At 55.3% G+C, this 27,242-nt stretch overlaps 3 protein-coding genes across 3 annotated transcripts in view; all 3 read left to right on the forward strand.

Moving 5' to 3' along the window:
• Positions 1 to 11,910, forward strand: part of PVRL2 (poliovirus receptor-related 2 (herpesvirus entry mediator B)) — a 47,160-nt gene extending 35,250 nt beyond the window's left edge. The window contains exons 5-8 of the mRNA XM_006901260.1: positions 7,204 to 7,357; positions 10,987 to 11,050; positions 11,195 to 11,281; positions 11,647 to 11,910. Coding sequence (XP_006901322.1) covers positions 7,204 to 7,357; positions 10,987 to 11,050; positions 11,195 to 11,281; positions 11,647 to 11,910 — 569 coding nt within the window. The remainder of the gene's footprint in view (positions 1 to 7,203; positions 7,358 to 10,986; positions 11,051 to 11,194; positions 11,282 to 11,646) is intronic.
• Positions 11,911 to 14,056: 2,146 nt separating this feature from the next.
• TOMM40 (translocase of outer mitochondrial membrane 40 homolog (yeast)) lies at positions 14,057 to 26,168 on the forward strand. Its single transcript, XM_006901215.1, has 10 exons — positions 14,057 to 14,148; positions 14,252 to 14,531; positions 15,203 to 15,270; positions 15,596 to 15,688; positions 16,691 to 16,792; positions 16,873 to 16,978; positions 24,599 to 24,721; positions 24,881 to 24,957; positions 25,041 to 25,143; positions 26,029 to 26,168. The coding sequence occupies exons 2-10, from the start codon at positions 14,258 to 14,260 to the stop codon at positions 26,166 to 26,168; spliced, it is 1,086 nt and encodes a 361-aa protein (XP_006901277.1). The 5' UTR covers positions 14,057 to 14,148; positions 14,252 to 14,257.
• A 484-nt stretch (positions 26,169 to 26,652) lies between these two features.
• The window catches only part of APOE (apolipoprotein E), a 6,983-nt gene continuing 6,393 nt past the window's right edge, over positions 26,653 to 27,242 (forward strand). The window contains exon 1 of the mRNA XM_006901261.1: positions 26,653 to 26,805. Within this exon, the coding sequence (XP_006901323.1) occupies positions 26,653 to 26,805 (153 nt within the window). The remainder of the gene's footprint in view (positions 26,806 to 27,242) is intronic.

The following is a 27,242-nucleotide window of genomic DNA, read 5'->3' on the forward strand; positions in this document are numbered from 1 at the left end:
CCAGGACTTACCTCCAAGAGAGCAGTGGCACACACTGGACAGGGGACCAGGGGACACCAGGCAAGCCCGAAGAGCCTGTTGTTAGGTGCTGTGGAGTCGAAGTGGACTCCTAGCTGACCGTCCAGCAGGTTTTCAGAGGCAGGAGATGGCACGGGAGGAGACTGCCTGTTCTCTCGGGGAGCAGCTGGTGGATTCGAATTTTGTTTCTTTGGTCGACGGTACAAGGCCTTACCCACTAGGCCACCCAGAAGGCGCCAGGCTCAGGAGCAGGGTCCTCGGGTGACCTGTCCAGCAGCACACCTGTGTGCGTTCCACACCTGTGAATGTACCACACTTGTCCCTGTGCACCTGTCCTACACCTGTGACTGTACCTCACCTGTCCTGTGAATGTGCACCTGTACCGGTCCTACCCCTGTGTGTGCGCCACACCTGTGAATGTACCACACCTGTCAACGTGCCACATCAGGATTTTGGCTGGCAGTGAGAGCACAGAAGGCACACACACCCCGTCTGTACAGTATCCGTGCTGCGTGGGCACTCGGGGTCAGGGTGGACCCTGGGCGGCTGTGGGCACCGAGCGGATTCACCGTCTCTCACACAGACGCTCAGAACGTGGCCCCCCCAGGCTGTGCACACCCTCCGAAACTTCAGAGCTCTGCTTTCCTGGGCACAGAGTCACCGGGCGAGTATTTGTTGAGATTTCCCCTGTGCCCGGCCTTTCTCTCGAGTGACAGGGCAATGTGAGCGAGACAGGCCTCGCCCTCTGAGGTGCGCTCAGAGCAGGAGGGTCAGTGCCACGCGGCCAGAGAACTGGAAATTCACCCTCAGACCTCGCCTCGCCTTGCGCTCACCTTCCGCCCACACTCACTCTGTATGTAAGGCACCTCAGGGCAGCGGGGAGCCCACAAAACACACTCATATTGAAGGAGCTCAGATGGAAGCTATCACCCCACAAAAACCTGGACACCCCACCACCTCCTCACCTCAGGAACACCCCCCCTCACAACTCTGCAGGTTCAAGGTCCAGCCTTGCCAGCAGCATGGTGCTGTCTTGGGTTGCCCCCGCCCCGCTGCTGAACTCACAGGCACGCTGGGCACAAGCGGAATGATAGACTGGCCGGCCCAGCGCCGTCCCCGTGATTATCTGGGATCCACAGCGTTTTCATTGGCTGGATTCCAGAGGGAATCACCAGATCTTTCTGTTCTCTGTGAGACCCTGTTCAGCCTCCCAGCAGCCCCCCAGTGACACGTGCAGCCAGACCCACCAGCTCGGCCAATTCTGTGGCCAAGCGACCATGCAGGACTTACTCAAGCAGGTAGCCTCGTCTTCATCCGACAGAACGGCTGGCGGGTTCGAACTGCTCATCTTGTGCTTGGCTGTCTAACACATAACCACTGTGCCACAAGGGCTCCTGTCCACCAGACCTGTTCATAGCCATGTGTTAATGCCTCCCTTGCAAAATAATAACACACATGGGAGCCGCCCTAGTGGTAAGGAGTTAACGCTGCCAACGCAAAGGCAGGCAGTTCGAATCCACCAGCTCCTCCTGGGGAGAAAGATAGACAGTCTCCTCTAGTGCAGCTTCTCAACACCTGCCGGGAGGTCAGCTAAGAGTCGATTGTGACTTGACAACGCATAATAACAAGTAATACGTATGTTTGTGCGTGTAACGGATAGAGCGTGTGCCGCAGTAGTTAAGCACCTGGCTAGTAACTTGGAAAGGTTGGTGATTTGACTGCACCAAGTCAGGCAGCTCCGAGAAAGATCTAGAAACCTGTTCCCAGAAAGATGACAGTCTTGGAGACACGAGATTACAGCCTTTGGAGCAGTTCCTTCCTGTCCACAACCCCGTTGACGTACGCCCGTTCGTGTAATTTGCCGCTCCTCCTTGAGACACACTCTTGCTAAATTCTTTTAAATGCTGTGTGTGAGTCGCTAACGTAGCCCGCCAGAAGAACGAACAGATCTGTCTCGGGGAAAGTGCAGCCAGAGTGCTCCTCGGAGGCAAAGCCACTTCTTTCATCCTCTGGACGTGTAGCTAGACGAGGCCATTCCTTGGAGAGGGACGTCATGCCTGCAAAGATGGAGGGTCAGCGGAAGAGAGGAAGACCCCCAACAAGAAGGATTGACACGGCGACTTGAGCAGTGGGCTGTAGTGTGAGAGATGATGAGAGGGGCGCAGGACAGGGCATGGTTCAGGTCACCTGTTCTTAGGGTCACCATGAACCACATGTGCAGCTTGACATCCCGCTGGGTGGGAACCCCTGCTTGAAAGCACTGCTCCGAAGGAAACTTGTAAAAGCACATTCTTGACGTAGATCCTCGGCTTGCCTGGGTCCTGCTGCCTCAGCCCCTCCTGGGGTCGGGGTGGGGTGAAGGCCTTCCCCCTTGGTCCCTCCACATGGGGGTGGGTAACTGTCAGTTGCTTTGATGTCTGTGCCTGCTTGGGGGCCTAAAATGCCTCCCCCTGCCCCTATGGCTCTCCCTGGCTTCATCTCTCTACTTTACCCCACCCCCTTCCTAATCAGGGTGCTCTGTGGGAGCTCAGAGAGGGGACACGTCCATGGAGGAGGCAGTCTGCTGGAGTTAAGATTAGAGGAGATCTCAGCCCTTCTTAGGCCTCTACGGGCAATACAAATAGTTCAGTGCTACACTCTTGAGCAGGAAGGGCAGCGGTTAAAACACAGCCAGCCACAGGCACCTCGCAGTGCAGGACTGGGACCTGCTTCTGAAAGGCCACTGCTGTGAAAACTTGGTGGGGCGTCTGTGTGTCTTTGGGAGCGTCCAGCCTGGCAGTCGGCCTGTCCACCGAAGACTGTTCTTGTTCATAGGGAAAGCTGTCACCATCTAATTGGTGTCACAGTGCGCCTTGCACAAGTCACATTCATTCTTACAAAACAAAAACCCCTCGTGAGACAGTTCTGCTCTGCACAGGCGGGGTTGCCCTGACTTAGCTGCGATTAACAGCTGCCCGAAAGAGCCGCAGACTCGAACGGCCATGTGTTCAAATCCTGACTGGATCGAGACTCTGATCCAGGAAACCTCTGGCTGATTCCTCAGTGATTTGGTGAGGAGCCCGGAGTGCAGACGCCAAGGGATGCAGGAAGGGAATATAGAAGTAGCCAGCTAACTAGTCTTCACATGAGCACAGTGATGGATGGATGGGACTGGGATTTGGACATTACGGGTCACCTGATTCTCACCCCCACCCCCTTTGGCATGGGAGCCTTGGTGGCTCAATGGTGCCCCTGTGGTTAATTGTTTTCATTTTTGAGAAGCACCATTATAGGTGCCAGGAAACAGGATAGAGGGGCTGGGGGGACACCAGTTTGCAGCTCCTCCTGGGACATGCCCAGCCCCTAGCAAAGAAATAAGGGTTTCTCCCGTCTCCTCCCGCTGCCTCGGTTCTTCCTGTCAGTCAAGGTCCCCTGCTAATTCTAATAACTGCCCCATGTATCTTGTGTCATCCCTTTCCCGTTAACTCCCCCAAATTACCCTCTTGACCTAGTGTCTCCCTTTCTCTCTCACCCCGTTTCTCTCCTCAGACAGCCCCAGGGCCTTATCCCGAGAAGCGGGTCCACTGGTGTGGGGGGCCGTGGGGGGTACACTCCTGGTGCTGCTACTTCTGGCTGGGGGGTCCTTGGCCTTCATCTTGCTGAGGAAGAGGAGGAGGAGGAAAAGCCCTGGAGGAGGAAGAGGCGACGACAGTGGAGGGTCACACGATCCCAAAACTCAGGTGTTTGGAAACGGGGGGCCCGTTTTCTGGACCGCAACAGCCTCAACCGCCCCTGGTCCGCTGAGGCCTGAGGACAAGGAGGAGGATGAGGAGGATGAGGAGGAAAAGGCCGAGGAAGGCCTGATGCTGCCTCCGTCCAAGGCGCTTATGGAAGATGACATGGAATCACAGCTGGACGGCTCCCTCATCTCACGACGGGCAGTCTACGTCTGACCTGGAGATGGGCAGACAGACAACTGGGAGCCCGCTGCCACCGGCCCTGCCAGGAAGGCCCTGGACTCGTTGGACCCATTTGTCTGGACCGCACTGGAGTCAGAACTCTTTGCTCCCTCCCTTCCGTGCTGGGATTTGGAGAGGAGGGGGACCTACACGCTGGACTGTCCTCGGGGCCGCATGGCGGGTGGGAGACCTCTGGGAGCTCCATATTGGGGACCCAGAGGAGGGAGCCCCGAGACTGGTTTTGGCTCTGGCCTATCCCCTCCATTGCCACTCAGGATTGAAATAAACACCTTGAAGGAAACCTGTGGGGATGTCTTGGACCCTTCCTGAATTGGTGTGGTTGCTGATGGGGGCAGGGGCTAGTGGGTGCTGCCGAAACATGACATTTTGGCTCCCGAGACAACTTGGACGGAGGGCCTAGCTCAGTGGTGCCAAGGGGAGTGGGGTTCAATGGGAAATACTTGGGTCTTTGCAAGACACAGTAGATGTCTGTGGCCCCCCCAGATGAAGGGGCTGGGGACCAGGTCAGTAGGGTCTGGGCTTCCAATATCCACACGTTTGTTCCACTTGGAATTGGCTGCCCTGATGGGAATCTTGGTTCCTGGATGTGCCGGGCGTTGTTGGATCCACAGCAGGAGTGCCCTACTTCCTGGGGCCCCATGGGGGTGCCCCACGAGGGATGGTGGGGGTGGCCACACCCACTCAGGACTGTCTCTGCTTCCTTCCTCTTAACTTGCCCTGGTGGAGTGGGGGGGGGGTGAGGGGTCCTTAAATTCATGGGAAGGGTGGGACTCTCCCACAGTGCCACACCCACTCCAAATAAATTTCCCGAAACCACCCACAGAGGGTGTACTGGGACTGAAAGGGGCTGAGTTTGGAGACCAGCTCTTGGAACCTCAGTCTCCACCTTTGGGAAATGGGTACGTTGTTAGTGTCTGGTTGTTTGGGGGATTCAAAAAGCCCTTGGTAAAGTGCTGAGCACAAAGTAATCTCTACTCAGCCCAGTGTTGGGGCTTTTTGCTGCCACTCAGTGGGTCCTGACTGGGTGGTGGTAGGGACAGAGACATGTCAGTCATAACAGCTAGAGTAACAGTAATTTGAAAGATGAATTGTGGGGTTGAGGAGCAATGACTGTCATCCCTCTCACTCTTGAGTCCCTCCTGAGGCTTCCAGGCTGCAGAACGTGGAGGACGAAACCGGACGGCCCTGGGGTGGCTGGAGGGAGGGACTCTGGTGACATAGTCTGTAGCGTACTGTGCTGTGAACCTGACGGTGGCACCTCGGGCGGTTCAACTCCGCCAGTGACTCTGCAGGAGAGAGCAGAGCGATCTCCCTTGAGATGCAGACTCAGAAAACCAGCGAAGGGTCAGCTGTGAGTTGGTTTCAGCCTGACGGAAGGGCGTTGCCAGGAATCCCTGAAGACAGGATGTGTATTCTTTTCCCATGAAGATTCCCAGCCTGGGAAGCCTGTGGGGAGGGGAGGCGGGGTGTGTGTGGGTGTGGGAAAGCTGTGATTGGGGGCTGACTGAACGAACAGTGAGTTTGGTTTTTCAGTTTGGAACCCTTGAGTGTTAACAGTTAAACGGTGAAAGCTGGAGGTTCAAATCCATCAGAGGCAACTTGGAAGAAAAGTCTGGCCATCTGTCTGGAAAGGGTCCAGGAAACACCCAAACCTACTGCCAAGGAGTCAGAGGAGCCCTATAGGACAGAGCACGGTTTTTAAGGCTGGAACCTTTGTGGGAGCACAGTGCCTCATTTTTCTCCCCTAAGGTGCCCAGCTCTCTTGTTAGCAGCTGAACACCCCCAGGTCACGTAGGCCTTGAAAATCCTGTGGCGTTCATACACATCGAGGCCCCGCCATGAGCCCAGTGTGATGATGGCAGCTGCTTTGGTCTTTGGTTTGTGGTCCGACGACATTTCCTCTGGGAAGCTCTGCGTTCTCATCTGCAGAATGGGTCCAGGGTAATGAGTGCAGTCCAGGGGTCTTTTTGCACGAGTGTTCCTGTCCCCTGCCAGCCTGAGGGAGGCTGGGGCGGAGAGTTTCTCTGCATCCCAGAGGCAGCTGGATGTAGTATACGGCAGGCACGCATGCAGGGCCTCTACTTAGAACACGTACTGTGTGCCAGACCCTGGGCTGAGGATGGTGGGACTGGGGGGTGCTCCAGCCTCAGGCCCTGGGGTGCGCCTGTCTAGGGTGGATGTGAGCAATCGGGTGAAAGTTCTAAGAGGAGGGCCCTGAACATCCGGAGCCCCCGCATCCCTTTTCCTGTTAAGTTAGGGGTGCAACGACCCATTCAGGACAATTCTATCCCGAACAAGGGTGTTCCGGTGCTCCTCCGTCCACAGCCTCGTGATGGACCCCTGTTTAACTGTGTGTTGGACTTTGAGTGAAACGTGCAGGGCAGGATCTGTTCCACCAGCTACACCTGCTCTGTGGCTGTCTCACCATCAGCCTCGCAGCCGCTGCCCGCTCTCTGCGCTTCTCGTTTCTCTGCGGGTCTCATTTCTGCTCATCCCCCTGTCCTCTCCCTTCCTGTCCTCCCCGCTTTCTCCCCAGGAAAATGCCAGTGTGGTTGATGGCTCTGAGGAATGACTTACCTCCCTGGTGGTGGTATTCCGCCTGTTTGGCTGAAGGTGGAGCCATGGCCTCGGTCCCTGGTTTAAGGGCTATAGGCTCAGGGGTCCCATCAAGCACTATCAGACCCAGAAACCCAGGTATTATGCTTTTGTGTTCTGAGCCTTTGCTCCCACTCTGGTCCCTGTTTCTGCCCTTGTCTCTCATTCACCTCCTGTCCCAACACTCCCACCTCAGACCCGTTGCCCTGGATGCCTTTTGCTTTGGATTCTCTCCTTTCATTTTGGCAGTTCGCCCCGCTTTGCTTTTAGGTCTTGGCTTTGATGCTACCTCGGTAGAGACATCCTGTTCAAAATTGGCTTAAACCTCTCCCGTCTTCCTCCCTTAGCCCCCTCCTCACCGGGTGTCATCCTGTCTTACTGGTCCCCACCTTAGCTAGAGTCTTTGTATGTTTCCTCTTAAGTCCTCCCGTCCCAGCTGGAACGCAGCTTCCAGGACGGCACAGACCCTTTTGAGTCTCGCCCGCTGCCCCTCTGTCTCCCGTGCCCGACACGCAGCACATGCCCAGTAAGGGCCCCTGCCCTTGGGTGAGGAGGCAGGCAGGTGAGCATGACTGCGGGATCCACAGCGACCACCTGGATACCCCCCTCACAGTGTCGTCCTTCCTCGCAGAGAGCCCCAACACAGCAGGCGCGGGGGCCACGGGCGGCATCATCGGGGGGATCATCGCGGCCATCATCGCCACAGCCGTGGCCGTCACGGGCATCCTCATTTGCCGGCAGCAGCGGAAGGAGCTGACGCTGCAGGGCACAGAAGAGGAGGATGAGTGAGTGATGGGCGCTGGAGACAGAGATGGTGGGAGAGTGGGGGTGAGGGTGAAGGGAGAGGCAACCATCTGGAGGTGGCAGTGTGGTCCTGAAAGCACTAACAGGTTGACTGAACCTCCACAGGAGGAAGATGAGGCCGTCTGCGTCCCTAGATATTTAAAGCCTCAGAAACCCTATCGGCAGTTCTGTTCTGTCTTTTAATGTCACTGTGAGTCAGGATCACGTGGAAGGCAGGTTTGCTTCTCTTCCCTGCAGAGGCCTGAGCTGCTGACAGCGCTGCTCTGTGAAGTTGTTGGAGCCCAGGCTCCCGCGCTATTGTTGCTCCACCTTCCCCACATTTCAGGACGGTTGTCCACTCTCAGCAGAGCCGTTCCCATCAAGGTCTACGTACCTGACAACCAGATGCACTTGTTCTGTCTTCCAGACCCCTGCTGCTCCAGCCAGTGGGAAGGCTTTCTGTCCAGTTAAGCGACAGCTGAGTAGTACATCTCTGCTACTTCCTATTGGCCACAGTGTAGTCACATGTCTTCCTCCAGCTGCAGAGGAGGCTGGGAAATAACAATTTTTTCTCTTAAGTGACCCAGTGGCCAATTAAAACTGTGAGAAAGGTAGTACAGCCAGAATGTTCCTTCAAATCAAGGATGGCGAGGCTTCATTTCTCATACTTTGACTGTATCAAGAGGGACCGTTCCCTGGACAGATGGATTGTGCTTGGTAAAAACAAAACCAAACCCAACAACACAAAAATCTTGTCACCAGTGAGTTAGAATTGGCACATAACTGACCCACCATTGGTTTTCCGAGTCTGTAAATGGCACAAGAGGAGATTGCCTATCCTTCTCGCATGGAGTTGCTGGTGGATTGGAACCTCCAGAGAGGTTTGGGTTAGCGAACTCCCTGTGGGCTCTGGCACCAGAGCTCCAGACTAAGCCGAAGACCAGCAAAAAAAGAGGAACAATCCTCGAGGTGACAGGTGGACAACAGTGGGTCTAAGACAGCAGTGATGGAGGATGGCGCAGCACCAGGCAGGGCTTCGTTCTGCTTCTGCACAGGCTCACTGAGAGTTGGAACTGACTCCGTGGCACCTGACAAGAAGAGCCACACTTAGGCAGCAGGCTCAGTGAGATGTCCTGTACGTGCACGACCTCACAGAGGCGGCATTCATTCATTCATTCAGCAAGTATTCAGAAAGTGTCCATTCTGCACAAGGACCTGGACCGATTAGAGACTCTGCTTAGACAGACATTTTTAAAAAATGCCTTTACATTTTCAGTAAATACAGCACTTACTCTCAGAGGGAGGCAGCGAGACTCATCATGTCAAAGGGGAACCAATTTATTCATAAACTCTCTTCGTCTTTACGAGCAGCCTTATGAGTGTTTTTATGTCCTCCTTCTGAGAAGAGATAAAATATCCCATCTCATTGCTGTCCAATCAGGACTGACTCATAAGTGACCCGCCATTGTGTTTCCGAGGCTGTAAATCACACAGGAGGGGATTGCCTGTGTCGTTCCTGCAGATCTGGTGGATTCGGCAGAGAGACACCACCTTAGAGTTAGAAGTGCAGCTGCCTGCAGACGAGGTCACGGGAGCAACAGAGTAAATAGTTGTTACTTCACATACCAGTAAGTTAGAGCCCACCTATAGCTGACCACCCAGCAGGTTTTCAGAGGCTGCATATCACACAGGCAGAGTTTTGACCATCTTTCTGCCTTGGAGCAGCTGGTGGATTCGAACTACATGGCTTTGGGTTGGCAGTATAAGTCCTTACCAAGTACTACGCCATCAGAGCTCCTTAGAGTAAGAAGAGGGTCAAGAAAAAAGCAGAAGACCCTCAGTGAGCTGGACTGACACACTGACTACAGTGGTGGGCTCAGACACGGCAGCGTTTGTGAGGGGCTTGGTGGTGAGACATTTACCGTGTCCCCTTCTGTAAATCCATCATTCTCAGAGGAAGATAATGATGCACTTTTTTCCCCTTTTTGTCAGAGAAGGATGCATGTTGAGGGACATGAAATCTTTGCTGAAATTCATGCAGCAAACAGATCTTTCAGTGGCCATGTATACTTCTCAATTAACACCACCCGTGTGTGTATTGGGATCAGAGGAGGAAGACTTCTTAAACGTGCACATTCCCAGCCTCACCTCCAATCTCCTGCATCAGAACAATCAGAGAATAACTCAGTATTTGTAACCAAACCCAAAGCTCTCACCTTTGAATTGATACTGAATCACAGCGACCTCCCATGGGGTTTCCGAGGCTGTAAATCTTTAACATAGGAGACTGCCCAATTTTCTTCTGTTGAACCATCAGTAGATTTGAACTGCCAACCCTCTGATCAGTAATCCTGCCTATCAGGCTGTAAGCAACCAGTGTGTTGCTTCCTAAATTACTCTGTTTAGCAGGGAATGTGTGAATCATTGTCTTAACTTTCTATTATTGCTATCAAGTTGCCATCAACTCATAACTGACCCTCCACTGGGTTTCCAAAACTACAAATCATACAAAAGGTTGCATATCTTTCTTCCACAGAGCAGCTTATAGATTTGAACCACCTGCGTGTGGGTTGGCAGCACAATACTGAATATGTCACCAGAGTCACTTGAACTAGAGACTAGCCAATTCAGACCAACAGATTTCTTAGAGTCTCTTCCTGGGTGCCTGGATCCAGGAGCACCTGCTATCATGAGCTCATAACCCATGGAAGGAGATCTATCTGTCCTCGGGTAGTGATGACTCAGCTCAAGCTCTTGTTCAGTATACCTTTTTTGCATGGTCTCACCCTCATGGGGGTTCCATGTGCCTTGTTTCCATACTGAGAACACAGAGCAATCTAGGAGGGCTTCCTGGAGGTGGGGCATAGTAAACACCGTTTAGGAAACATCACCTTTTCCACCTTCCTTGAAGGAGTAACTGGGATGTCAGTCCTGTCTAACTCAAGGGGAAGGAGAATCCGTATCAAACAGCCCGAGCTTGGTTCCTACCAGCAGTAGTAGAAGCCAGATACACTTCCATCTCCCACCTTTTGACCTTCCCACAGCCATGCTGTCACTGCACTCTCTGTTCCTTTGCTGAGCTCGGTAACTTGTTGCAGTGACCACATACATTTCAACCACCATTCTCACAGTTACAGGGTTTATTAGAGAAGTAATAACCAGGGAGCTCTGCTGGCCTAATAGTAAGAAGCTGCAGTACAATCTCAAAGGCTTGCAGTTTGAATCCATCAGCTGCTCCCTGGAGGAAGGCTGGGCAGTCTTCTCTCATGCAGTTAATTGCCTCTGAAAACCTGCTGGAGGGTCAGCTGTGAGTTGGTTCTGACTTGAAGGCACTCAACAACAATGTTACAATTCAGAATCAGGAACAGCTCAGGAGATAGCTCTTTGGTCAAGCTGTTTGAGCTGTGCTTATAGTCTTGGCCCCTGCCCTGCTTGGACAAGTGGACAGGACTTTCTGACTGGTCACGATAATCAAGGTGGCTTTCTGGAAGAGGAGGGATTTGTGGACCAGGTAGGAGTTTGCCTGGTGGGGCAGGGTGGGGATGAATAGGAAGTTCCAGGCAGAGGGAACGGGATGTGCACTGGCCTTCCTGAGTTCTCACGTTGACTGGATCCATGTCCTTCCCCACAGCCTGGAGGGCCCTCCCTCATACAAGCCTCCGGCTCCAAAGACGAAGCTGGAAGAGCAGAAGATGGTGAGCTTGGCCGCTGATACCCAGGCTGTCCCTACTCTCTTCTCTTACCTACCTTTTTCTACCATGGACAGGGCTGGGAGGGGGACCTGTTGGGGAGCATCAAGCTTTGGGGTGTCCTGATCTGATCTCTCCCACTCCCCCCAGCCTTCTCAGCTCTTCACCCTGGGGCCCTCAGAGCACAGTCCTCTCAAGACCCCCTACTTTGATGCCAGTGTCTCATCTGCTGATCAGGTAGGAGCTTGGAGGGCAGAATGAGGGTGGGTCTGGGGCCTGGGTTTTAAGAGCCAGGGTCAGGCACTCAAGAAGTCAAGGATGGGGAAAAGAAATGCGAAGGATGAAAGGTCATAGCTTAAGGTCTGGGCTGTATCTGTGGTTAGAGCTTGGAGCCCAGAGGTTATGTCAGGGCATTGGGTTAGGGATGAGCTGTAGGACAATCCTAGTTCAGGGCTGACGTTGGGAAAAGGGCAGAGTTTGGGCAAAAGTGTGAGGACAGTTCTGATGGGATGGGACCAGGTGGTCAGGATTTGGGGATTAGCGGGATAGATTGTGGTGGTTTTGTGTTATGACCTTGGACTCCACTTCCTCTCTGCCCCCAGGAAATGCCGCGATATCACGAGTTGCCCACCCTGGAAGAGCGTTCTGGGTCCATGCTCCTGGGGGCCACAAGCCTGGGGGGCCCCGTCCTGGTGCCTCCGGGGTCACCGGCTGTGGAAGCCATTTCCCTGGACCTAGATGATGACGATGAGGAAGATGACTACCTGGACAAGATCAACCCCATTTATGACGCCCTGTCCTATGACACCCCCTCTGGATCCTATCAGAGCAAAGGCTTTGTCATGTCCCGGGCTATGTATGTCTGATCCCTCAAAGTCCTGCCAGGGATCGAGTGCCCCTGACTCTAGACAGGCCACTATCAACACATGGGCATCTCATTTGTGACATCCACCTTGGTGTGTCTGCTATGACCATTAAGCCAGAGAAACCTGCCACGAGAAGGGAACCCTAATCTCATGAGGTCATTGGGTATGACCTCTGACCCAAGGACTCCTCTCAAGACCTAGAACATTCCTCTCATCTTCCAGCTGGTATCTCCAAACGCCCCATGATCCCAAAGGAGACCCCAGACCTCAGAAAGGAAACTCCCTATGGCTCTGATGGGGTGGGGCTCTCTGCTGCTCCGACCTGAGCCCTCCAGGCGGCAAAGTCCCCTCACTCATCCCTAGACCCCCCCTCCCCCCATCTGATCCCTGAAGGAGGGTTCCTCAAGCCAAGGCAGAGCTGCACATCTCCCTCCTGCAGGCAGGAGTCTCAGGGTCCGGCCCTTTCCCAGTGCTGGTGAGGTCCCAACCTTGGTAGAAAAGGCTGCTGTTACCATGGAGACTACTGAGTCCTTTTTGCCCCCTCGCACAGGGATGGGGACCCAAAAGCACTCTGGGGCCAAAGTGGGTCACCTGCGTTTAGGGGTAGGGGACCTGATACTGTTTTGTACGCTAACATTTTCAACAAAATACAAGTTTATACTCAAGAGCAGCTCTGGTGTTTTCTGTGGAATGAGATGAGGGTGTGGATAAACAAGATATAAAGTGTGCTAGAGGTCAGATGGGTTACAGATTGAAACAAAGACCAGAGGATGTGTGTGTGTCTCTCCCTAGTGGCATGGTGCCTAACATGTAGGGGCTGCTAACCAAAAGGTAGGCAGTTTGAATCCACGAGCATCTCCAACTAGTAATGGTTTACAGCCTCAGAAACTTGAGGGAAGGGAGTTATGAATCAGAGGGCAATGGCTTTATCTATATATAGAGACTAATGAGCACAAAAGATGCTAGAAGGGAGGAAGAACTACAAGGCACGATGCGTAAAGAAGACTAATCAGTGTACCAGCGAGCTAATGAGTAATGAGCAGCAATAAAGGGAACAAAGATAGAAATAGCAGTAATCAAGGGAGTTGATGGAGAAATGACAAGAATAGGCCACAGGCAAAATGATGAATAATGTTCCAATAAGAGCCCAGGGCCCGACGGGTAATGGATCAGAATGAATGAGCCAAAGGCAGAGTGATGAATAATGGAGAAACGGGTCGCGGGCATGATGGGTAATGGACAGGAATTAATAGACCCAAAACATGATGGGTAATTAAAGGAGAAAGGCCAGAAAAATGATGGAAGTGAACAGGCAGGAATGGGCCACAGGCACTACGGGCAATCAAGCTGAAATGAATGGGGCAGAGGCATGATGGGTAATGGGATAGGAATGAATGGGCCAAAGATAGAAACTGCAGTGACAGGACGGCGCGAAGCATGATGGGTAGCGAAAGGGGTGGGTCAAAGGCCGAGTTTGCATTAATGGAGCATTATGGGTAACAAGGGAGTAGGGAAGGGGTCACATAACCGGTTTGAGTTCCCCCAAGGTACTGTGGGAAGGATTGGCACTTCCGGTTTTCAGTCCGCGACTCAAAACCAGAGCATTGCCCCTCTGTCGCGTTGCCTGGTGGGATGCGAAGCCTGACCTTGCTGCTTAACAGCTTTGCCGCGCAACCCACCTTTACTAATGCCCTACGACCCTAACACATTAACCAATGAGCGCATCCAATTCATTACACTTAAAGATCGGCCCCCTAATTAGCTTGAGCCAATCAGTATGCGACAAGAGCTAAAACTGACCAATGGGCATGGCATTTTTGCTGTGGGGCGGAGTCTGAGGAAGGAGGCCTAGGGAAAGTGGGCGGAGGCGACATGTTAGTGGGCGGTACAAAATTTGGAGCATAAGCCAATAGAGAGAGGGTCCCAGAACCCGCGGCGTTAGGACCCAATAGGAGCAGGTACCTCTAGCCAATAGACAAGAAGGGAGGTGTTCTGTGACCTGCCTGAGAGCACTGACCATTAGAAAGTGACCTTCGGAAGAGGTGGGTGGGACTCACAGCTGTAATTCCAATAGCAAAGCCAAATGGTGGACCTAGTGGGCGGACCCGGAGACACATTGAACCAATGGGCTAGGCGGGGCGGGACCACGGTGGTGGCGGCGGCGGCAGCGGGTTCGGTTGCGCTTGGCGCACGGGGTGGGAACGGAGGCCAGGCCGGGAGCAGGCGCCGCCGCCGCCAGTGAGAACCTGGATCAAGCTTTAGGGCGGGGGGAGGAAACATCTAGTGACTAGGTCCGGGGCACTCGGGCCCTGACCTCCGGCCTTTGACCTCTCCCCGGCAGTCGACCATGGGGAACGTGTTGGCCGCCAGCTCGCCGCCCGCTGGGCCGCCGCCGCCGCCTGCGCCTGGCCTCGTGGGACTACCGCCGCCTCCACCTGCGCCGCCTGGCTTTACACTCCCGCCTCTCGGGGGCGGTCTGGGGTCCGGGGCCAGCGCGGGGCGAGGTTCGGAACGGACTCCCGGGGCCGCAACCGCAAGCGCCGCCGGGGCCGCGGACGATGGGGCCGGCAGCTGCCTGCCAAACCCCGGCACGTTCGAAGAGTGCCACCGGAAGTGCAAGGGTGAGGGGAGACAGGGCCCCTGCGGGGGGTGATGGCCAGACTCCTGCGTGGGGGCAAAGGGGACATCATCGGGGCTTGACGTGAATCATTTTACTGAGTGGTAGAGGTGGACGTTGGGGTCGGGTCGTTGAATTTGGAGTTCAGAAGGCTGAGATCAGATGGTGGAACTTGAGGTGGAATGCCAAAGCTGTAGGAATAATCCGGAGGCGCGTCGGGGATCAGCCACGCCGGCCTCCTAGTGTGGCTAGGGAGGGAACTGAGGCCCAAGGTCACAGCGTCAGCAAGGTGTCATGGGGAGGTTGGAAGCCGGGGCTTCCGGATCCTGACCTGGAAGCATTAATGTAGAAGCGGTGGTGGAGGCACATGGAGCTTCATTCTAGCGTGCGCTTAGCTAACTCATGAAACTCGTGGAACCGATCTGATGAGCGTCCCCAGCTTAGAGATGAAGTTCATGCACAGAGATCGTCACTTAGCTGCTCACACATGTAAGCGCAGGGGCGCTGGACCACCTCCACCAGGCTATCCCGCCTCTCTTCTAGGGCCACTGGGGTGTTAATGTCAGGTATCCAGCCTGGCCGTAGGGGTCTGAGCAGGGTCACAGCTGGGAATGAAGCAGAGGAGGGTGTGTGTGTGTGTGTGTAGCGGGGTGTGACAGCTGTTCTCCTCTCCAGAGCTGTTTCCTATTCAGATGGAAGGTGTCAAGCTCACAGTCAACAAAGGATTGAGTAACCACTTCCAGGTGAGCCCCTCTGGAGCCCCTGTCCCCCAGCGGTTAGCCCAGCCGTCCCCCTGCATCTGTGTGCACAGCCCCCTTACTCTTCATCCTAAGGAGGATTGGGGCTTGAAACAACCCGGACACTGCCAGATCACCTGCTTAGTGGGGACTGATGGGGGGGAGCCTAGAACCCTTAGAAACCCCAAAGTGGCAGATCCGCAGTCCTAGCGCAATGGGGAAGCAAACTGATATGTTGCGGCCAGCCTAGGCTGGGGCCAGTGGGCCCAGCGGTGGTCACTGGTGGCTGGCCCCCCAGGCTCACACACACTGTCCCCTCTCTTTTCCCAAGGTGAACCACACAGTAGCCCTCAGCACAGTCGGGGAATCCAACTACCACTTTGGAGTGACGTATGTGGGCACTAAACAGCTGAGTCCCACAGAGGTGAGGTCTCTGTCCCCACTTTTTCATTGATTCTTTCTTTGAACAAATATGTAGCCAAGAGCCAGCAGGACTTGAGAGCTGCCAGGTGGGGAGTTAGGGGCACAGTCTGTAGAGTGCCTGAGACCTGGGGAGTATGGCCATTCTGCAAGGTCCCCGAAACCCCAGCCCTGTCCTCAGTGATGCCACAGACATTAGGGCGGCCAGGACTTTTGGTGATGACCGGAGTGGGCGGCGCTGGTGCTTTGACTGTCAGGCCAGCATCTGAGTTCAGGGATGGCTTGAATGAAGGAGAGGTGGGGTTGGATTTTATGGGTTAGAAATACCCATGAGGTTTCTTTTGGTGCTTGGATTGGGGGGGAAGGAGGCAAGACTGGGCTGTGGCAGACACACGTGAGATAAGACGGGCCTTCCTGAACGCTTGATTCGGGGGGGAAGGGCTTCCTTCAGGGCCTAGTTCTGCTCTGACAGACAGTTGCTCTGACCGCAACTCAATGGCATTGTTTTTCTTTTTCTGTTATTATTAATATTTATTCGTTCCTAAAACCTCCATTGCGCCCCGGTTGTGTGCCCCGCTCCTTGCTGGACAGGGCTGGGGACAAAGCAGTGACCACAGCAGCCTCTGTCCTGCCCCTTGGAGGCTTACTGTCTAGTGGGAGTAGGCAGACCTGTCCCGGAGGCTGATCATCCTGAGAGGGCAGGGAGGAAGTGGGCGAGACAGGTGGTGCAGTGGGTGAGTGCTTGGCCTCTCATGGAAAGGCTGGCAGTTTGATCCCACCAGCCACTCTGCAGAATGATGTGGCAGTCATCTGTCAGATTTACTGCCTTAGAAACTCTCCTCCGTCCGGTAAAGGTGCTGCGTGAGAATGAACTCTACAGTAGGGGTGTGGGGACCCTAGGTCATCATGGAGGGCTACCTGGAGGAGGAGACCCGGTATAAGGCTTTCTGTCCCTGGACCTCTCTCTCGATGGTGCCCTCTGACTTTGCCCTCTCCCCCCTCCCAGGCATTCCCTGTGCTGGTGGGTGACATGGACAACAGCGGCAGCCTCAACGCTCAGGTCATTCACCAGCTGGGCCCAGGCCTCCGGTCCAAGATGGCCATTCAGGTGAGTGGAGCCTCAAGCCAACAGCTCTCCCAGCCACACGCTGCACCAGCTGGCCTCACACTGTCCTGTGTCCCTCGCAGACCCAGCAGTCCAAGTTCGTGAACTGGCAGGTGGACGGGGAGTACCGGGGCTCTGACTTCACCGCAGCCGTCACCCTGGGGAACCCGGACGTCCTGGTGGGCTCAGGTGAGAGGTGCAGGACTCGGAGGTCCTCCTAACTAATTCCTGTCTCCAGACAATCTACAAGATGGGGCAGGAGTAGTTTGGAAATCTTCAATAGTCACTGGGAGCGTGTGCAGTTCAAGGCCAATTCTACCTCCTTTTTGTCTGTTTTGTCATAGTGGGGTTTTTTTTTTTATTACTCAGAGCAGATTGGTTTTCTAGACAACATTCCAGTCATACGCATTTTATAACGTTAACAGTGTCTTTACTTAAGCTGCAGCACTCTTCCTGGAACTGCCTGTGATTCTTGTTTCCGTTCATCCTTCCAGCATCTCCCTGCCTGTCTTCTAAGCTTGATACCGGGACAGCTGCTGCCTCTTTGAGTTTATGTGATTGTTCTAAGGACCGGGCATCTCACTTGTGTTACCACCCACTACAGGCCTGTCTGTTGTTGGCCAGAAACGTGTGCCCCTTTTGTGCACTCTAAGGGTGACTGAGGCCACTAAGCTCTTGGTTCCACTGGTATCTGACTGGTTTGTTTTTTTTTTGTTTGTTTGTTTGTTTTTGTGATTTTGAGTTTTGTTCCACTTTTATCTCCCACTCCCTTTTAAAGCATTGACTAGGGTTAGCCGGGCACCATCTCGTTCTGGTCTTGGGGTCCTGGAGCTTGAGGTTCACAAGGTTCAGTGGCTGTCATGTGACTTTAGGCAGCTTCCCTCTGCTCTCCGGGCCTCCTTTCCCCGGTCTGTGAAACTCAAGGGGGATGAGCTGCCTTTGTGGGGTGCTAAGTGCTCTCTCATTTGGTTGGTGTGTGTGAAAAGCTTTGCAGGAGGCCAAGTGTGTGGCGGGAACCAGCTCTGCTCCAGTCCTTGGACTTCATGGGGCTCTAAGCCTTCTGGAGAGCTGAGCAGGTGACATGGGCCAGGTCTGCCTTCTGTTGCATCGAGGAGAAGGGCTGGCTGACAGAGCATTTCTGTGGGGGTCAGAAGCAGGCTGTTTTTCAGTCTTTTCTCCTTTCCCTTCCCCGCCCCTTTGTTGTTCCTCTGATCTCTGACCTGCCTTTGGTGTCTGCACCTGTCTGATTGTTTCTGGGTAGGCACACATCTTTGGCGGCTCTGTACCTGTCTGTTTCTGGGTAGGCACACATCTTTGTAGCTTAAGTGCCAGCAGAACTCACCTAAAAAGCAGACCCTTGCCCTTCCCCTTAAACATCCTGGGCTGAACAAGGGGCTTGAGTCTGGGCCTCTGGGAGGTACTGTTCATGGAGGGCAGGTGGGTGGAGGTCTTGGAGAGGCCTCCTTATCAAGACATTTGAGCAAAAACTCAAGGAGGGGCCAGGTTCTACTTCAACTTTCCATCCCATTGAGCAACTCAAAGCCCTGAGGCAGGGTCCTGCTTGGTGTGAACCAGGAATAACAAAGAAGACTCACAGTGTGGGGCCAAGGCCATGTCCCCCAGGGCTGTGCAGAGCCTTTACAGGCACTGTGAGCTCTGCTGACATCATGTGGAGCTTGTCTTACTCAGTTTAGGAGTTGGCAGTTCAAATCCACCAACCACTCCTTGGGAGAAAGATAGGCAGGCATGCTGCTCTTGTAACAAGGTGCAGCCGTGCAGGGTGGTTCTAAGTCAGACCCCCTAAGAGGGTCACTTGTGCTGTCTTTCAGTGGACAGGCTCACAGGGGAGCAGAAGAGGTGACGTGCAATCTGATGTCTTTGGAAGTTGGGGCCATTTCCACTTTGCTGGTAGACCCAGGGAGATAGGAGAAAAAGGAGGGAGTGGTGGGAAGATGGGAGCTGCTGCTGGTCCCCTTGCTTGTGGCTGCCCGCTGCTGCCCATCCCATCGCAGCAGCTCCTGGGCAGCGAGTCCTGAGTGAGGCGTAAGGTGGGCAGCTGGGTTGGCAGGAACCCCGGAGAGGGCTTCGCCTCTGCCTGAAATCCAGGGAGACTTCCTGGAGGAGGTATCACCAAGGCTCTGCAAAAGGCATAGAAAGGCCTCTGCTGGCTGCAGGAGAACAGCGTGTGCCTTGCCTCGGGCTGCTGTAACAGCGTACCGCGTGAGTGGCTGTGCTGAATGGTCTTCTTAGATCAGGAGGCAGCAGCTGTAGAAGGATTCCTGCTCACTCTGGGGGAGAATCCTTGTCTCTTCTGGTGCTCTTGGGGGAGTTTTTCGTGCTTGCTTGGGCACTTGTCTCCTCGGAAGTCCTACTTCTTGGCTCTGGGACCCTATCCACTCTTTACTTCTCAGAAGTGAGTTTTCTTCTCATAAGTGGGTTCCCACTGTGTGTGCACAAACACTGCCTGTCCTCAGTGGTGGCTGTGTCTGGGCCCATTGTGGTAGCTGTTGTGTCAGTACGTCCGTCTCACTGAAGATTTTCTTCTGCTCATCCCAGCTTATCCTCCTCCTGGGACCCACCCGTCCTACCATGGCCAGAGTCCATGAGATGACTCTTATCCACGCTTCTAGACCATGGCCAGTCCGTGGAACGAGGCCTCTTCACCAGCAGCATGCCTTCGGGGCACCCCTTCTTCCTTGGCCTGCCTTATTCATTGTCCTGCTGCCTGTGCATAGGACAGACCTCAGGGAGCAGAGTTAATCCACTCAGGGAGTCTCAACGTGCCCCGCCGCAGATGGGGGAGGAAGGGCCCAGGGTGCTAGGTGGTTCAGAACATCTCTGCCTCTGTAGGGTGCTGAGGGGCTTCCCCCATCCTGTCTCCCACAGAGCAGGTGAGGAAAAGGGGACATTGGGGGCAGGGCCCGATGGAGCATCCTGAGTAGGGAGGGTCCCTTGTGCTGACATGGGGGCTAAGAGCTGGTTGACGAGTGGGGTTGGGAACTTGCCTGCACTTCCTATCTCTACCCCAGGACCTTGTCACAAGTCCCCTTCATGCCATGAACCCTTCCCTCTCAAGCCTTCTTGTGCTGTCCCTTCCGGGTCGGCACCCTGCTCAGGAGACCTTCCGTGACAAGTGACCACAGCTGTGGTCTCTGGCCTCTGGCATTGTCTTGCTCATTGTCAACGAGTGCCGAGTCTCAGGGCATCCTGTCTCCACCACTGGGGCCTCGGGCGGCACTGCACCAGGAACCATAGGCGCTCAGAGTGTCCTGCTGGTCCCCCTCTTGCCCTTTGTCCATCCCGAGCTCACTGTCACTAAGGCACTGGGGGTCCAGCAGTGAGGAAGAGGGCTCGCCAGGTTCTCACGGAGCCTAGTGGCAGGGGCTGCTATTATCCCTGTCTCCCACATCTCAAAAGTGGGCCAGAGAGGGCAAGTATCTTCCCCAAGGGTGCACAGCAGAGCAGACACCCGCCCGCGTCCTCCTCTGTAGCCCTCCAGATACTCCAGTTACCTTGCTGGTCTCTTGTAATGTTTAGATTTCAGTAAGTACCATCGAGTCAGAAGCAGCTCATAGCTGACCCTCCAGCAGGTTTTCAGAGGCAGTGGGTCACATGGAAAGAGACTATCCTTTCTTCTCCTGCAGAGTAGTTGATGGATTTGAACCACATGCCTCCGGGATTACAGCACAGATTCTTACCTCTAAGCTACAAGAGCTTCCTCACTCTGGCTTCTTAGTCCTTTTTGTGACCCCTCGTTCCTGGAACCTAGGGCCACTAGTGATACTAACAGGTATAGAAGCACGTCTGTGCTGAACTGACCAGGAGCAGCTCAGAGCAGAGGTAGTGCTCTGGGCCTCAGTTTCCCCTTCTGTCGCATGGGGATTTAATAAGTCGTCTTCACAGCCTCTTAGATGGTCGGGGTGATACGGTCAGAGTGGCTCAGGCTGGCCCTGTGTGAATGCTCACTGTGGACAGCAGGTGGCAGTGTTTTACTCTGCTGTACGTGAAAGTGTGCACGTGACCCTGGTTTTTCATTCAGTCACTCAGTTACTTTGTTTTATAGTATTAATGGAATTGATTAATGTAACTAACTAATCACCTTGTCAAATGGAACCCTTACACTGTGCTGTTAATTTTCACTCCCCTCTCCCTTTGCTCCCAGGCCTGTAACCACCTGTCTGTATTTTTATTGCCTCCATTTTTCCAAGAGGAAAACCAGGCCATGGGTGAAATCTCACTGGGATCACAGCTTAGGCAGCAGTGGGGATGGAGTTTGAACTGGAGCTTGAACTTGCAGGCTGAATTCTTAACCGAGCCCCTCCCCGTAACCTGTGCTCCCTTCTGTCTCCCTCCTGAACACCTCGGGGGGCCCGGCCTGGACTGGGCAGTACTGGCCAGGCGCCGGAACCAGCCCTGGAGCGGCTCCCGGCCCAGTGGGAGAGAGTCTGCTTTCACGAGATAATCATGCAGACAGCTAGTAACTAATCCCTGCTGTGAAGAGCCTTAGCTGGGGCATTTGGTGTGGACGTGAGAGCGTATGAGGAGCCCTGGAGACATAATGTGTTTCATACTCAACCATTAACTGAAAGGTCAGTGGTTCATATCCACCTCAAAAGAAATATAAGCTGTTCTTAGACTTGTTCGTGGGCACCATTGCGTCAGAGCTGCTCTAAACCTGACCTGCCCCACTGTGACAGTCGCTGCCAGGCCGTCTTGTTGAGGGTCTTCCTCTCTGTTTGGCTCTCTGTCTGTCTTTCCTGACATGATATCTTTTTGCAAGGACTGATGGCCCTGACAGAATGCCTGGGATATGTAAGATGAAGTTTCATGGAAAGATTTCCAAGATCTAGTAACAGAGCGGTGTGTGCCTGTCTCTCTGTGTCTCTGTCTGAAGACATGTGAAGAGGGAGAGCCTAGAGCTCCAGCACCCCTTCAGGTGTTTCCCCGGCCCGGTTTCCTCTGCCCCAGTGACCCCATTCCTGCCCCAGGCGATTTCCCCGAGCCGGATTTGTATGCTGGCCAGGCAGGGTTGTGGCCGCCCACACCTCCCCACTGCCGTTCTCTGCCGGCTGTGTCCTGTCTCCTGGGCCCCCTCCAGGCCATGTCGGCCCAGGGCCTCTCTGGCTCACTTCTCTGCTTTTGAGGAGTCTGAGTTCATTTGCTTCTCCGGTTCCTGGTGACAGGAGACAAGGGTGAGCTCTCCATGTTCACTCCTGTTCACAGAACACGTTTTCATTGACCAGCTGTGAAGGCAGTTGTCCTTATTCACTGTCCAGTTTGCACATGCGTACGAGACAACTCAGGCATGCCTTGGTCTTGAAAGTGGTAGTTTAGCCCTTTAAAGAGATCTTTTCCAAGTGATGTGTCTCATGCCGCAAGACACTTGACTTCTTGTGTTTTCTTTGCTGTGATGTACCGAAATCTGTACTCTGTACTGAAGGTTCTAGTAGTCTTTGATCCTCATGGGTGAGCACTGCCTGTCCTCCTCACTTTGAACGAGCAGGGTTGTGTCATCTGTGTGTCGCAGGTTGTTGACAAATCTCCTTCCAGCTCTGATGACACTTCTTGAATTGGATTATTTGCTCTGCACAAAGGTTGCGTTAGTACAGGAAAAGGATACAGGCTTGGCCCGTGTCTTCTTTGATCTTTCCCGCCTTCTCTTCGGCAAGGATGCAGCGCCTGTGTTGTGGAAGTGCAGTCTTTGGCAGTGGTGGCCATGATTTGTTATCAAATAATGGAGCCCACCGAGGACCTGCTGAGCTTCGTGGCATCTGCCTGCTGGCCAGCGAGTCACTTGCAGCTCACAGCAGCCCCACACGGAGCAGAACAAACCCGGCACCGTCCTCACCTGTTGCCCTTGAGTCCATGTGGCCACTCGCCAACCCATCTCGTTTTAATCTGCTTTTCACGTTGACTTTCTGCCAAGCATGATGTCCTTTTCCAGGGACTAGCCCCTTCTGATGTTGAATCCCGTCGAGTCAGAACCAACACACAGCTGACCCTCTAGTGAGTTTTCAGAGGCAGGAAGTCAATGGGAGGTGACGACCCATCTCTCTCCCTCTGAGCAGCTGGTGGATTCGAACCGCCTACCTTTGTGTTGACAGCGCAGTTCCTTACCACTAAGCCAGCAGAGCTCCCTGTACCCCCTCTTATAATGTGTCCAAAACGGAGGACCCTCATCTTGGCTGTTAAGGAGCATTCCGGCCACACTGGCTCCGAGACAGATTTCTGTTCTGCCGGTGCCATCGCATGTTTTGGACATGTCACTGTTGGGGATTATGGACGGCCTGCTTGGTGTAGGGAGTGTCCGCAAAAAGATGACAACTCTTCGCCAACAAGCAGTGACAGGATGACTGCCTGCGACGATGGCAGGACCGGGCCGGCGTCCGTTCTGGTGTGTGTGGGCTTCCTGTGGGTAGGGGCCGGTTGGACAAAATCCAGCGAGAAATGCCAGGTGCTGTTTTGAGGGAACAGCCAAGCATCCACCCCAGAGTTCCTCACCCTGAGTACAGCTGCCGCCAGGGGCCACATTGATCTTTGTGGGGGGGGCCTGTCCTGGGCTGTGCAGGGTGCTGAGCGGTGTCCCTCTTCATCCAGATGACGCTCCCGCCTCACTGAGGCTCACCACTGTTAGCTGGGGGTGTGGGTTGGGTAAGTGATGGGAAAACCAGCAAGTTAGGAAGCTGCAGGCCGTCTGCGCACCGCCTGGGCCTCCCACATGTTCTGGGGGCTGCTGTCTGTCCATTAGCGGGGCAGAGGCAGCCAGGTACAGCGGGTAGTTCTCTGCAGATGTTTGGTTGCCCCGCTCCAGCTCTGCAGGTTCCTCCCTGTCACTGGATGACAGTGTGCAGGGCCGAGCCCACAGGGCCTTGTAGCTGCAGAGGGGCTCATCCCTGAGGGCACTGGGGAGCCATGGTGGGTTCTGCGTGTGGCGTCTGAGAAGGTCAGGGCTGGGGCTGGAGACCAGGGAGGTTCCTGTGGTGAGGAGAAGAAGGGGTCCCTGGGGGCAGGGTGGTCTGGGTGGCTCCTAGAGCTGAGAGGCCAGGACCCGGCCCTTATTTCTTGACCAACAGCCGCTGCTCCTCACTGCCTCAGTTTCCCCCTCAAGTGACACATGGGGCGATGCTGACAGGTGTGGGCGTCTGGTGCCGATGCCTGTCACTTGTTGGAGATATATTGACTCTGGCCATGAGGTCTGGCTGCAGCCCCACAAGTCCTGCCACCAGGAGTCACTGCTGTCACCCTCACGGAGAATTCTCTCACCATTGACCTATCTTAGGCATCTCCTACCAGTGTGGAGGGCCGCTGCCCCTGCCACCTGAGCCCTTCTCTGCGCCCGCACCCCTGGACCGTGATTGGGGACCATCTGGTTCCACTCCCTCAGGCTCCACGTGCCTCTCCACCAGAGCCTTAGCTTCCTGCCTCTCCATCTCTGTTCTGGATTCCGTTTTCTTTCTGGGACAGCGACCAGCCTGCATCCCTGGCTTTGTCTTCATCATCCCAAGAGGTTACCCTCAGCACAGCATGTGGAGCTCTGGGGTCCCTCTGTATGGGCCCCTCATCACCCTGATCTCTGGCTTGCACAGCAACACCGAGGCTCCAAGCTGGGCTGAGGGCTCAGCTGGCCCGTGGTGACCTCCTCTGTAGACCAGGTCTGGTGAGGGCACTCCAGGCTGTGGCCCCCAAATAGAAGGGACTAGGAGCAGGTCCTGTGCCTGTTGGCCCTGGCATGCCCATAGGGCCTCCTGGTGGAGGCTGGGTGGAAGCTGATGGGCAAGTCAGGACACAGTGCCCCTCATTTCTGTACAGGCATCCTCGTGGCCCACTACCTCCAGAGCATCACACCGTGTCTGGCCCTGGGCGGAGAGCTGGTCTACCACCGGCGGCCGGGGGAGGAGGGCACTGTCATGTCTCTAGCTGGGAAATACACAAGTGAGCAGGGCCGGGAGGGGCAGGGGACTGGGGTCTTGGATTGCTTGGAGTTGAGGGTGGGGCAGAGGGGCTGGGACCCTGGACCTAGGGGAAGAGGACTGGGGACACACACTCCCAAGTCTCCGTGATGACCTGCCCCCGGCCCTCCCCTCTTCACAGTGAACAACTGGTTAGCGACAGTAACACTGGGCCAGGCTGGCATGCATGCCACGTACTACCACAAAGCCAGCGACCAGGTGAGCTGCGGCGATGCTGTGCGGGTGGCATGCCCAGAGTCCCCCGATGGGACTGGTGACTGTCATGTTTCTGGTCCTTCTAGTTACAAGTGGGCGTGGAGTTTGAGGCCAGCACGAGGATGCAGGACACGAGTGTCTCCTTTGGGTACCAGCTTGACCTGCCCAAGGCCAACCTCCTCTTCAAAGGTAGTTTTGGGGTGACTCAGCCCTGGGTGGGTGTGGCTTAGGACCGTATCCAGGGCCTCCAGGATGTCCCCCAGGAATGCGCATCAGAACAGAGGTGCCCAGGACACTCCTGCACATTCCTGGCTACCCTCTCTGGTCTCACATTGGAAGAACCAAGACCCCAGGGTTATGGGGACACAGACGTTAGAGAGGAACCAGCCAGGCCGGCTTCTTCTGGTCTGTCATCCTCAGAAGGGAGTGTCAGCAGGTGTGAGAGAGGGAACACAATCACCCCACCCTCCCAGGCAGGCCTGGACTGGACCCAGAGATAGAGCTTAGAACCCCAGATGTGGTTTGCTTTAGAAGCTGGCTTTCCTTGACCCCTGGTGTAGCTGGCCTGGCTTCCAGCTCCGGATGCTGTGACAGTCTGCTCTGATCCCAAGGTGTCTTGGTGGTGTGATGTGTTAAGCGTTGAGTTGCTAGCCTAGAGGTTGATACCTTGACCCCAGCTGCTGCCTCCAGGGGTGAAGGGGTGAAGACCTGGTCATCTGCTTCTGGAAGGACTGGCAGCAGTGGGAGCTCTGGGGCAGTTCTGCTCGCCCCGCAGGAGTGTCTAGCTCCTGACACTAGGAGCTAGAATTGACCCTGTAAGGTTACATGTCCCCAAACAGCCTAGTCTGCTGAGCCTGGCGTTGGGTGGTGTTGGGGGACACAGGGGACAGGTCCATCCCAGAGAAGGGCCAGAGGCAGGGCTGGACTAGGGGTTCCAGATGTGGGGGTGGGGCCCCCGAGGAAGAGGAGTCGGGGGTGCAGGATGCTCGCGTGCAGGGCTTCCGGGTGACTAGGTTGGCGGGGTCAGGGGTCATGGGTCCAGCGGGACCTGAGCTCCCCCCCAACACTCGCCAGGCTCCGTGGACAGTAACTGGATCGTGGGCGCCACGCTGGAGAAGAAGCTGCCGCCGCTGCCACTGACCCTGGCGCTCGGGGCCTTCCTGAACCACCGCAAGAACAAGTTCCAGTGCGGCTTCGGCCTGACCATCGGCTGAGCCGCCGCCCTTCCTCCGGACCCCGCCGCCCTGCCCGCCGCGCAGGGAGCCTCAGCCGCCTCTCCCTCCCTTCCCTGCCTCCTGGGGGCGGGGGGCAGCGGAAAGGAGGGGCCCCATCACCCCAGCAGCCCAGGAGGGGTTGTCGAACCCAGGGGCGCCAGGATGGCGAGCACGGGGCCGCGCCCAGGGGTCCCGGGAGGGGTTCCGGAAGGGGCGCTCGAGGTGGAGACCAGGAGAGCGGCGGCCACACGACCTCAGGGAGGAGTCCCCTCCTCCAGGACCCCGGGCCGGCCCCTCCGCGGGGCAGCGAGAAGGAGCTTGCCCGTCCCCGGTCAGCCCACCCAGCCCTCTCCTGCTCACCCCTCGGTATAAATCATGTTTATAAGTTATGAAAGCACCGGGACATTTTACAGAAAAAAAGAAAAAACAACAAAAAATATACGTGGAAAAAAGTGAGATGCCAGCTGCCTGCTTTTCCTGCGGGATGGGCGTTCGGGAGCCCGCGCCGGGCTCTCCCGGGACCCGCCAGCAGAGGGCGCTGTGGGGCAGCGGGCAGCGCCGTCCAGGCTGCAGGATTCCCGCCGCGCGGCCGCCACCTCCCGCAGCCGGGCTGGCCCGAGATCACACGGGCCCCCCCGTGACGCCCCCGCGGTGGACATCACAGGCCTCCCCTCACCAGGAGGCCGGATCCAGAGGTCACTCACCCCTGGCCTGGTCGGGCCAGGGTGGCCGGAGAGGACTTTGCTCCCGCTTATTGAAGCAATGACTGCATTGCTGAATGCTGTGTTGGGATGCTGGGACGCCAGAACCCCGCCCCCATATTTAGAAGGTGCACAATGTGACGGGGAAATAGAACTTGTGGAAGCTTCTGGAACGAATGAAACAACTGCAAAATCTCAGGAAAAGTCCAAGAGTGAGTGAGGGAAGAAGGCGCCTGGGCAGAGATGTGCTGGTGACAGGGTGGACCACTCGAGTGTCCATCGGGGGCCAGGATTCTGCCAACTTGACCTCCAGTAAACTGCAGACACCCCTACTCCAGACAGGAACCAAAACCCGTCTCTTCTCTCAGCCCGG

This window comes from Elephantulus edwardii, unplaced genomic scaffold, assembly GCF_000299155.1.
Source record: "Elephantulus edwardii isolate Elephantulus edwardi_28Jun2011 unplaced genomic scaffold, EleEdw1.0 scaffold00315, whole genome shotgun sequence".
NCBI lineage: Eukaryota > Metazoa > Chordata > Mammalia > Macroscelidea > Macroscelididae > Elephantulus > Elephantulus edwardii.

Excerpts from the sequence above, each read along its gene's own strand:
- TOMM40 (XM_006901215.1), top strand. The coding sequence starts at position 14,258 with ATGGGGAACGTGTTGGCCGCCAGCTCGCCGCCCGCTGGGCCGCCGCCG. Across the intron at positions 15,271-15,595 it reads GATTGAGTAACCACTTCCAG|GTGAACCACACAGTAGCCCT; the intron begins GTGAGCCCCTCT and ends TCTTTTCCCAAG. Across the intron at positions 16,793-16,872 it reads GGTCCAAGATGGCCATTCAG|ACCCAGCAGTCCAAGTTCGT; the intron begins GTGAGTGGAGCC and ends TGTCCCTCGCAG.